This window comes from Anopheles stephensi, chromosome 3 (genome assembly GCF_013141755.1).
Source record: "Anopheles stephensi strain Indian chromosome 3, UCI_ANSTEP_V1.0, whole genome shotgun sequence".
NCBI classification, from domain to species: Eukaryota; Metazoa; Arthropoda; class Insecta; order Diptera; family Culicidae; genus Anopheles; species Anopheles stephensi.
In genome coordinates, this window is record NC_050203.1 from 5,883,916 (window position 1) to 5,896,378 (window position 12,463).

Here is a 12,463-nt window from a genome sequence, read left to right on the forward strand (position 1 = left end):
GCTGGTTAATCGTTTTCCGTAAACCACATCGCCACAACCGATCGATCGATTCCATCTGCACAATCTGACGGGTGTGTGCGAGTGTGCATTCCAAGTGCAGTTGTAGGGATGTAAAATATCAATTCCATTTCTACGTGCAAATTCGATTCGACAGGGCTGGCAAAGGAAAAGGTGAAGAAGAGAAATTAGCATCAGTAAACAAACGATCGATCGTACAGTGACCGGCGTGATTCTGTTCCGCTACTTCACCCAGGGTTCACTCAAGTCCTCATGGCTTTGCCAGCTTTCTCGCTCTCTCTCTCTCTCGCGGTCCTTCGCCAGGGATTGGATTACTTCAAAGTCAGTTCCGGAAAATTGTTACATTATGTGGTGAGGATCTTTCGTTCCGGTTTCGTCCCAGTTCGCTTACCGAATAGAAATGGGCAAAGATTAAAGCACGGTTTTCCCTGCTCTTACATTGTTCGGGAAAAATTAATTATTCTCCAGGAGTTGACTCCCTCAAAAGCCATTCAGCCTGGTCGGATAGGCAGCTCAAGAATTTTTACCTCACTCTCTCCCTCTCTCACACACACACACACTCTCTCGAGTGATCTTGTTGGGATGTTGGATGGAAAAGATAAAATTTCCTGTTTACGCCACGCCGGTGCAGTGCATGAAGTGCACTGGTGCAGTAGAATAATAAACAACGGATCGAACGATTTTCCACGAGCTGGTTCCGTCAGTCACATGGTCGCTTGGGTGGACGATCGTCCGACCCCGGGACGGGACTCATAAATGGGCTAGCTTTTATGAGGTTAGAAAATGTCTCAAAGGATAATAATCAGTTGTGTGAGAGATGTTTAGAAGAAGGCAACTCCAAGGTGCCACTAAAATGTACAACTTTGTAATTAACAGGTATCGGGTTGGAAAAGTTTGTACGATTCTATTTGAACCATTTAATGGCTTTTTCCTCCGTTTTTCTTCGGTCACCGAAAGCCATCGGAACGACGATAACGTTTGGCCGCTCTTTAAACCGTTCCGCAAACATTTACCCACCAATTACTACATCAATTTCGGGGGTTTTCCACCCGATCCCGGCATCTCGCATAAAAAGCGGCAACACTTCGCGCCACTGTTTCTGTTTGGCAAACAGTTTGTGGCCACTGTGGGATGAGATTAACTTTCTTTCGCCGACTTTTCAAGTGCCCACGAGCAGGCTCTCCTGCGTGAATAGGGAGTCGGTTGGCAATGGCCGCAAGCAAATGATAATGGGATTTGGATGAAACGCTCCGGATGAAACCGGCAGTGAGGGTGAGCAAAATGGCAATGTAGTAGTAGTACGTCCCCCACCGAGAACAGAGGGTGTTGAGAACGTAAACAACACAACAACATGGCCAATATTGGCTTGCGCCAGTGCTATTGTGGCCCCTCTGCTATTTGCGCGGGATGAGACTCGGGAAGAAATTTTCACCCAGGAGCCGTGTTTTTTTGTTGTTGCTGTTGTTTCTTCTTTCTCCCTTTTTATTTCAATTTTGTGCTGGGAATGGATTTTCCCTCGTAACCGTGGTATCTGAGAGAAATAGCGAGAGAGAGAGAGAGAGAGAGAGAGAGAGAGAGACACTTGAAATTTCATCTCCATCAGCGCGAATGCTTATCAAAAAGGCGGTGTTTAAGAAACGGCTCGATCGATCGCACGAAACGCACTGGAAAACTTGGGATGGGAACCGGGACAGGGACGTGCTGTCGAAGTCCTTCCCACCGTAAAAGACACGGTTCGGTAAACTTCACTCCGAAAAGAAAAAGAAAACCTTCCGCAAGGAAAAAGTCATCCATCAAGAACTGAACTTCAAGGGACGCGGAAAATTTACACCGATAGTCGTTTGTGGTCTTCAGGGGGGCGGTTTTTTCCTGTGGGTATCTGTGATCCCTAAAAGGTTTTTTTTTTCTCCTGTCAAGAGTTGGTAAAACGGGAGGGAAGAATTGGGAATTGGTTTCAATGGAAAAATGGAAATTGAGTGAAGTTGTTGTCGGGCTGATGGTGGGAGAGTAGCTAATTGAAAAGAAGTTGCTTGGGCGATTCTGAAGACAGGTCCAATATTTTTTCCATCATCCGTAAGAACCTCTCTTTAGAAGAGTTCCAATTGTAATTTTAATACTTATTTTCTTCGTCGTCAGCTATAAACTTCTTGGAACAAATCTCCAAAATTATAAACCAATTCTTTGGTTGAAATTGAATAAGCACCAACAGACGCTACGGACAAGTGTTCCAGCTTATTAGATAATGCCGCTTTGTGTCCAGAATTGATTTTCCCTCTGAAAAATCCTACATAAATCTCTAACCCTGCTTAGGACACTCCTATTTTCCTTTCGTTACCCATCAAACGTGACTTCCCCAAGATCGTTGATAGTTCACTCGAACAGAACGCTCATAAAATCTCCTCCCAGCAGCAGGAACTACGGTTGGCTGAGCTTGACTGACACCGCTGCACCGCGTTTGTTCCTCGGTGATGAGTGAAGCCCATCAGCATCTCCCCTTAGACCAACTTTTCGGTGGGAATAAATTATGAATTACTGCAGCTATTAATTTTGCACCGCCTTTCAGCAGGGTGGTTCAGGACCCTTCTGTATCGCTAAGGAAGGGTAACCATGGAGATGTCGTCAACGTGTGTCGGTCCGCATCCTTGTGAGTCGGTTGTTTAACGCTCAAACCTCATCAAAATGGCGTTTGGGAAGTGCGGTTTTATGGAAAAAAACATTTGAAATAAGCCGATCAGTTCTTGGGACGAGAAATCCAGGGAAAGAAAAAGGAATTCGAATAAGACACATTTGTGAGGTCGTTCGAAAATAAACCAACCAACTGTCAGCTGTTGTGAAAAAAGGAATAATAATTAATCGATTGATTGATCGGGAGTACGTGATCGGTGAGTACGATCTGATCGTTGGACGATCTAATGCCATTGACATTCCTCACCACTTTCGCAATCATAATACCACATTGTGACACGCATTCCTCCGTAGTAGAATAACACAATTTGCATTGTGTTGATTTTTAGTGTCCGCAATGTGATGTAGAAGCACTTTCAGGGCGAATCAATCTAGGTCAGGTGCTAGCAATTAGCTCAGAAACCCATCGAATAGTATCGTAAAAATGTGCCAAATAGTATGGAACAGTTCCTCCCGTTTGCTGCAAATAATCATATTTTGAGCTGGGGGTTTCGAGTAAGACTAACACAAAGCTTGCTGTAACTTTGTTGTCAGTAGAAATTTTCTCCAAACTATGACCACAACAGGGAAACGGGCGTCCCGCGGCAACGTTCCGCTATCCACCGTGTCTAATTCCGACGTAATTAAAATGTCTGGAAACAACTGCAAGGCTTTTTTCCCAGGGCCAGCGCACCGAGGAGGAGGAAGTTTTCCACCACTTTGGAGCTACCCCGAAACTGTTGTTGCTGTGTGCGTAGTGGCACAAGGAACTCCCATCCACTGCATACGGGAAAACTCACAACGCTCACAGGCGCCAAGACAGCGCTAGGACGAGGAACTAGGAACTTCTGGCGGGCAAATGGGCAAATTAAGCAAACGTCTACGAGCCAAACGCTGGTACGGATGGAGTTTTGCTGTGGAAATCTCCTCCGGGCGGAGCTGGCTGCTAATGATGGTCGGGCTTGAGCGTCGGTGAGAACGATAATTACACGCACTGCCAAGTGTTCCGGGCTTTCCAGAGCAGCCTGGATGAGCCGAGGACCTGTCAACAAAGTGAGGCAATCCCGGAGCTCGACCCGGTTCTGTGGTAAAATGCTCGGCTCGACTCTCGGTGACGAGACCAAACGCCGGCAGATGGTCGAGTTCTCATGGAATAATGTTTTAAAATAACAATGGCGCCGATGTACTTTGGGTAGATAAAAAGCAACCGTCCAGCAGGAGGAGGACACTGTCTTACGTACCGTTGAGTGTTGCTTACGAGGGAGACGTCTCAAAAATCCTTATACAACTAATATAACCTATTCGTAAAGCTTGTGCTCTACAAGTTGGGACACGCACTCTCTGGAACTCTGGAGTCCGTAAACTGGACGCCTTCCTGGATCGCCGCGTATCTGGATGTAATGGCGTGGGCAATTAAATGGACTTTTCCAACGCTCGGGCGGCAAACAACAGAAACGTCGTGGGAGGAAAAAAAATTGGGACCGGAAGCCGGTAAACCTTCCGGGGTCGGGTCGTCATAATCGGCCGGTGAAAGGCGAGTAACAACATAACAACAACAACAACAGTTCGACGGCAGCCATCAATCGAGGCCACTCTGTTTGCCACGATTTTCTTACTGCCAGATTGCTGTTTGCTTTAGCGCCGAAGAAGAATGATCTGGGCCGGCGCCCCAAAGCAGCCGAGCAGAGTCGTCAATCGCGTGTTATCGATGGAGAATTAATCGGCGTTTGTTTTTATTTTGATTACATTTCGGCGCACCGTACAATTCTGGGGGGTTTGGGTGGGATTATGGGGGGAGGCGGGATGAGGATCGATTTGCTGTGTAATAAAAGGCGTGATCGTGTGCTCTACAGTGAGGTTCGGTTGGGTGGCATCGAACTGCCCGAAATTTGGTGACTGCCCAATTTCGGGTGACATTCAGACTTGCTCTATTTCCAGTCCACCAAAGCAGTGTCCAGAGCACTAGAAAACAACACAGGAAAATTCATTTTCCGGCCCATTCTCATCTTGATGGATGGGAAATTAAAAAGCAAAGCATTTCCTTCTTCCGTTCACGAATCAAACCACCTCTATTAGTCCATCCGGCTAGCGCGCGTCACGTGTGTGGACGCTTTCCTTCCGCTGTGTTGGAAGAAACGTCTGCCATCTCGCGTCTTACGGAAGGGGGAAAATTATGTACTGCCCACGGAAAGAGTTGAAAAAAGAAATGCGCCCAAACAACAGTGACTAGCTAGGCGGGCAGTGCAGGTCACTACTGTGTCTGTGTCCGTACATTAGCGTTCGCTTTCTTTCTACGGCGTTGGACTTGGAAGCAGCATGCGTAAGATATTAAAACAATTTCCGGCGTACATAAACCTGCACACCCTGCTCACCCACTCCCGTCACGAACGCCTTTGAACGGGCGGAGTGAAAATGCAGTGCCAGGATGGCTGGCAGTGTCGCTGGGCGGAACCCTGGAACGACCGCGGAAGACGCACTGACTCCATCGCGCTAATGGAGCGCTAACTTATTTATAGTTAATCAATTAGTGGCAGGAATGGGAGTTTGAATAACGGCCAGCTCGGTACGTCCAGCACATCCGGTACGTTTTGCCGATGGGGGTTTGCGGGTGGGTGGGCGAGCAGCACGGTGTGTGCTGGGGGAAGAGGCCTCTGTTTTGGGGGTTTTTGGAACGGGAACGGAAATTTCGTCAACGGCATTTCTCAATGCCGCAATGCATGTGTGCACGGATACGCGATCGATTGTGCGGTGGAATGGGAATGGGTTGCAGGGGTTTATGTTTGGGTGCGTGAAGTGAACTTAAAATTTTATATTATGTTTGTTGGGTTAAATATTATAATATGCGGCTTAAAACAGCAGACAATAATATTTTCATTAGAAATTGGATATTTGATACTTGAATTTATCGAAACAGAAAAGTCTGTCTCGGCGGTCCGATAGCCGAGGCGTTAACGGTGCCGGCCTTCACACGACAAGATTGGCGATCGAACCTTATTCCGATCGCCGACCCAAGCGCAGGACTGACTATCCAGCTACTAGTAAAATAAAGTCGGTCGAGACTTTTCGAGGTTGTATTATTAAAGAAAAACAGAAGAAGAAGAAGAGATATTTAGTCTAGTCTAACAAATAGGTAATGCTCATCAACACACCAGGAAATGGTTCAAACCTCGACTCAACTTTCACTTTCAAACCCTTATTCCAATCGCTTATCTCATAAATCACATCACAGAATATGATCAGGCTAAAAAGTGGTCGAGGCGATAACGGTGCCGGTCTTCACTCAGTAGGACCAGGGTTCAAATTCCATCCAGACCGCTTCACCGTACGTAGAGCTGACTACTTTACTACGGGTAAAATTAAGTCACAGAATGCCAGAAATGGCAGGCCGAGACCTTTCAAGGTTGTAGTGCTAAGGAAGAAGAAGAAAAAGCTGCAAAGAATGCTCTATGTGATTTATATAAGTTAAGCTAAGTAAGTAAGACCTCAAATAAAATTTGTTGGTGTAGTACTTATGAAAAAAATGTAGTTCATATTAGCTCAGGCATCAACTTTAATTCTTTAAATTACAGGGATTTTCAGTTAATAAGGCAATAGCTTCCATTTTTATGGCAGGCTCCTTAGATGAAGTGGCAAACAAAGCTAGTTGATATGGAAACGGCTACAGGTTATAGGGAAATCAAATACCTTTTATTGTGATGTCCTCAGATGATATTGTCTTAGTAGCCAATGATATGTTACACGTCCTCGTTCAACGCTCGGGTAAGTGCGTGCAATATCAATGGCTACAATGACAATATCTTCTGACGACATATCATAAAAGATATCGCTAAAATAGTAGAATTACCAACCATTGAGAACCTCAAATCAAAATCAGTTAGAAAGCTAATTTTAAATGCAATTAATTTCAGTGGAACAAATTATTAACATAATAGCTTTTTCCAGGCCTAAAAGTGCTCAAACGACATCAAATCCTTTCTGAAATCCAAGAACAACAAAAACGGAACCGTTTCGGATATCTGGATGCTCTTAAGCCTAGACAAACACCAAATGAAACGACCATTTTAAATTAGATTACTTTCATATAATCACGTTTGGGGGGGGGGGTTCTTATTTATTAAAGTTTGTTTTACCATAATACGTCTAGAGATTACCAATTAATCAATCAACACAACGGCGGCCAACCGCAAACTGTCCCAAAGCCCTGGTCGCCAAGAATTTGTTGAGGGTTGCCGTCGCCGTCTCGCTTAGCTTAGGTGTGGGTGCCAACCATGATGTCGATTCGCCTTGATTTAGCATAACCCACCATATCTTAAACAAACTAACCGCTACAAACCCTACCAGTAACTAAAAACCGAGTGTTTGTTATATTTTACAACACAAACCGCAATCGGAAGGGCCACCAAACAGTTTGCCTTCCTCGTCGGCTGTGCTTATAATACCTTTGCTGGTCGATCGGTACGGTAATTTATCTACATTTTGGTTTTTTCTTCTACTCCCCTCTCTCTCTCTCTCTCTCTCTCTCTCTCTCTCTCTCTCTCTCATCTATCTTCTCCTTCTATACATTTTCGGCAACAATGCAAACGAAGAGACGTGACGTAAAAGCACCCAACGCGAAGTGATCATTGCGCGAAAACCTCTTATCGTGGCAGTCGAAGTTGCAGCCATGGGTACTGTTCAACACGCGGACGCGTCAAGGTCGAAAGCCGTGGTGGCCGACGGCTGCGCGCATTGTTGAGGCTCTTCTGAGATCTCACTTTAAGCTCACGATCACTTGTCGCTTCCGTACGCGAACCACGCGGGACTCTTAATTAACGCCTTTTCCACCGCAGATCATCATCCGGAAGCTGGCCACGAACATGCTTGAACCGGTGTCCTCTATTTACAGCAGACGCTCGTCGACCTTGAAGCGTGCGGTCTTACACGCCGTACTTCAACCCACAGTCCTGGTAGTATCCGACGTGCGACCGGTAGTGACCCAGGTGGCCAAGGTTTCCGCCGAGATGTCCAGCAGCGGCAGCGGCTGCGGCGGCTGCCGAATTGACCGGTGGACTGGCGGACGTAAGGCTGTTGCTTCCGGGACTACCGGCCGGTTCCATCTGACAGTTAACGGCAACGGCAGCGGCAGCCGCCGCAGCAGCAGCAGCCGACGCCTGGTTGTGATCGAACACCATGTCCCGGAAGCCACCGGATCCTACCGGTCCCATCGAGCCTCCGTTGTGCGTTCCAATGCCTCCACCTCCGAGACCAACTCCATTCCCGATGGATCCACCGCCGCCACCACCACCACCACCATTGAGACCGATGCCGGACGTTGGAGTGACGGTGACCGAGGGCAGGGTTGTTGGAGTGGTGGTCGAACTTCCGGAGGTGTTGCCGATCGATTCGGGCGGCGTCTCCGGCGTGTACCAGCCACCGTGCGGCGGTGGATGATGGGCAGAACTGTGATGATGCCTCAGCTGACCGCCGGACGCCGCCATCAGATTATCGTCGTTGAAGTGGTACGGATAGGAGGTGTGATGCAGCCGCGGATTGTACACGTTCATCAGCGAGTCCACCGTGAAGCCATGGTCCCCGGCGGCCGACAGGTGATTCATCTGGGTCGCGAACGTATCGTGGCAGGTGTTGAGCAGCGAGGACGTTAGCCCGTCCTTCACCATGCACTGGGCCGCCAGTTCCAGGCCCGGCTCGCGCTTGAACGTCTGATGATGGCCGAGCGCCGTCTGGTGATGTTTACCCTCGAGCGTGTGGTGATGGTGGTGGTGATGGTGATGATGCCCACCGGACATGATCTTGATCGGTTTAATGTCCCCCATCTTGTCGTCCAGCAGCAGGCTCTGGCGCTTCATCAGCTCTTCCTTCTCCTTGAGCGCATCCTTCTTCTTGAACCGACGGCGCCGCCGCAGGAACGAGCCATTGTCGAACATGTTGTACGAGTCCGGATCGAGCGTCCAGTAGCTGCCCTTGCCCGGCTTCTTATCGTCCCGCGCCACCTTCACGAAGCACTCGTTCAGGCTCAGGTTGTGCCGGATCGAGTTCTGCCAGCCCTGCTTGTTGTCCCGATAGTACGGGAACCGGTCCATGATGTACTGGTAGATGCCGTTCAGCGTGATCTTCTTGTCGGCCGAGTTCTGGATCGCCATGGCGATCAGGGCGATGTACGAGTACGGTGGCTTTACCATCTCCTTGTTCTGGTGCGGTGCGGCCAGCGCATAAGCCGATCCGGCGTACGCGTACCGCGAGTACTGATCGTACGTGTAGTGGTGAGCCGATGCCATCGTGGGCGCGTTCGTCGGATAGCCCGGTTGCGCGTGCCCATAATGGCGCTGGTCCGTCGTAAACAGGGTGTGCATTTCGTCCAAAATGGTGATGCCTTTGGTGATAGACTTGCGTGGTGCACAAAAATCAGCTACTTCTACCGAGCCGTCGACGGATCACTTCACAGAATCGGTTCACAATGCTCACAATTAAACACAAACACACACAAAAACAGTGCAAAATTCTTTAAATCCGTCGAATAATCATCACTCAAAACTTCCTAATGTCCACACACGTACACAAAGCGGCAGGTATTGTATCCGATATTCGTATCCTTCGATTGCGTTCCCGGCCCGTCACACACGCACTTGCTCACGATCGGAGCGATCGACAGTAAACACCTGCCCGTTGTTTACCACACGCACACGGCCAGCACTTGCTTTATTTTTCTTTCCAAATTCCGAACGGCACGATAACAATCCACTGCCGTGTCCAGCAACCGACTGACTGGACCCCAGAAATCAGAGCCCCGACGGCTGATGATGACGAACGGCGATGATGACGATGATGATGCAGCTGCTGCTGCTGCTGCTTTCCGGTCAGCTCTCAACGGATCTTCGAACGAAACTGATGCTAAGAAAAACAGGTTCTCGGCCGTACGCCCGTGGTCCCTTGGCAAGGGATGCGTTGCCCGTCTCATTCGCGCACTCTGTCACACGCTCGTCTACGGATGCGGCCAGAGCACGCATGCGCCCTATCCTGCTGTTCGTCCGGAATGGAACGGTGAGCATCTTTTTCCTTCCTTTTGCAGCAAAATGTAGAGGGACGGGTCTATTTACCAACGCCAAAAGTCAGCCGTTGGTGTGAGCGAGCACGGGCATCGGTGTGTCCCCTGTCTCAGTCGCCCGTTTTCATTTCCGGAAGTAAAGCAGCAGCAGCAGCACCATCCAGCATTCAGCATAAAACATGGAGTCGATTAGACGGCCTACTTGGTGCCGATGGACGCGCTTGGTTGTTTCAATTTGACAAGCGGCTCGGATTTTTGACAGCTCGCCCCGGCGGTTTTTGTTGCCTTTTGCATGTTGTTAACCGTCGTGCTATTTATTTCCTCTATAATTACAGAAATAATATTGTTCTACTATACGGCCCGTCGTTGCTACTTTCCCGCGGGCCGCTCATTTGAAGTGTGTGCCGTGTGTGTGTGTGTGTTTGGGAGCAGGGCAGAAAAACTATTTTTCCACTGGCACGATTTAACACCTACTTGGACATGATACAAAACGATCAAACATTAATGTATTCGGCTGCTGGATGGTGCTCACTTTGATGAGGTCTATTTGTTTCAAACTGGCGAGAACGATCGTACCCTAGTCCTGGGAGTTGGCAGCTCATCTGCATATTTGTATTTTCCATTCTACTCGCCTTTTTTGTGGAAAAGATTTGTTTTATTATAAGATTTTTTTTTCGTTAGGAATAAAATAATCTCGCATATGTGAACGCAATTGGAGATGGAAAAATCTGCACCCCGAAAGAGCTTTATTATCTCTTCTTGCTCTTCTGCCCGAGCTGCCTGACGAATTTTAAATTGCGATCAAGCTGATCATGGCTTTGGTCAGGGGTTTTCCATCTCTCTATATAGCTATGTGCTTTGTTTGAAATGATTCCTGTTTTTGTCGTTTTGTTTTTCATTTTCCGCTCTCTTTTAGTTTTTCAATTATTTTTTTCTTTCGAACGGAACTAGCTCACACATACGCGACCGGTGGGGAATAAAGTTTTATTTTTTTTCAACCCCCCCCCCCTCGCTGGTAGTGTCCAGCGCCTTTCTCTCCCTTCCGAGTTGTACTATTTGTGTTTTGTGTTGCCTTAATGTTTGTTTTCCAAATTGGTGCAAGACAAATATTTTCTCATTTAATTAACTTTCGCTGATTGAAAACCACACCACCACACACTGCGGGTTGGGGTGTTGGAGGACGGTAGACAGTAGATTTAGTGGCGAAATGTGCGACTGTTCGCGGAACCGTGTGTCTCAGGGATGGATGGATGTGATGCGATGCGGACACGGGGAAACATAAATTTATGCGATGTTAGTTAGTTGCAGTTGCGTCGGAATGTTGATGGAATTTAGTTTTTTTTTGTGGGGATGGAGAGAAAGAGAGCCGGAAAAACATCAGTGGGACACATATAATGAGGTGCGGTGGGTGGCATTTTTATGTTTTATTTATTGTTGTTGATGAGTCGTGATTGCATTTTTAAATTAGCTAGCGATAATAGTGGATGAGAAAAAAGTGATGTTGAAAATAGATTTTCAAGAGCTTTTGGGGAGTGTGACTTTAGCTTTGAAGCAGCAATTAATACACTTATTCTTCAACAACAATTATATGGGTTTATACTGAGGAAGAAACAGTAGACGACAGAAGAAGCAGCTCATTAGACGCCTCTGTTGACCGGATGGTTTTCATCCTCGTGTTTTTTTTAATTAAAAATTGCCTTAAAATTACTCCTTAAATAATTTCCCATGCCTAAAAAATTAGTGTCCTTTGCATAAATCGCGCTCAGTACGATTGAGAGTTGACTTACGAACAGGGTGTGCTGAAGAAAAGGACACTACCGAGTACGCTATTTTACCTACTCTGACCGGATTTGCTAGTGATGGTATATAAGGGCGATTCAAGCCTTAGATATCCAGTCGTTAGGCAAAATAGAGTAAAAACAGCTCTAAGAAGAAACATATATTGTAGAAAATTTAAAAAAAATTAGTAAAAAGTTGAAAACAGTAAATCGAATTTAAAACACAAAAATGCAACCTTTCTTTGGTGTTGCGAGAGCAAATGAAACGATTCTTGCGAACGGTCCGAAAATGACCAACGGCGATCCATCTGTTCCAAACACCGACTCATCTCCAGCGGGCATGTCTTGCGAAAAGCCTTGTCGCCACTTTATCTCAAGCCGCGATCTCGTTTCATTAGACAACGGCCGGCCACCGCTCGGGTTTTGAGCCTAAATGCGTCGTGCGTCCCGATTCAAGGCCCGGTTCTTCTGTTAATTTGTGACCAACAGCGAGTCGAGATTTAAGACCAAGGCAAATATTTACTCTCCAAGCGTGGTCCCTGCGTCGACCGGGTCACTTTTGCTTCCACTTCCGCTTTTTTTCCCACCCCAATTTCCCTGGCCGAGATCTCAATCAAAACTCGCCATGGCCCGGAAGATGAACTTGCTGGTTGTTCAGATTTTCCGTTGCATCAATGCGCTGACGGAACCGCCGGATTGTCTTTCACTGCTGGGCTTTTGCTATTTTTGGACGCTCGTTGTGTGCGCTTCCGGACATGGCCCGGAACACGGAAGTTCCATCGGTGCATTTCGTTCTGCGGACAAAAAAAAAACCCCGAGGACGGATGCGTCTATCGGATGATGCAGACTGTGAAAAGACTTGCTGCAGCAGGCGCATCAAGGCCTCAACGAAAAACGCCTCAAACGGTAACGGTGTTGTTGTGATAATGCTTGACACAGGTGGTACCGGTTCCCCGGAAGC

The 12,463-nt window shown here is 47.4% G+C and overlaps 1 protein-coding gene across 1 annotated transcript; it reads right to left on the reverse strand.

Moving 5' to 3' along the window:
* Positions 1 to 7,228: 7,228 nt before the first annotated feature.
* On the reverse strand, positions 7,229 to 9,720 carry LOC118510363 (fork head domain-containing protein crocodile). The gene has a single exon (XM_036052071.1). It carries the CDS (start codon positions 9,030 to 9,032, stop codon positions 7,599 to 7,601), a length of 1,434 nt encoding a protein of 477 aa, XP_035907964.1. The 5' UTR covers positions 9,033 to 9,720; the 3' UTR covers positions 7,229 to 7,598.
* Positions 9,721 to 12,463: the final 2,743 nt, after the last annotated feature.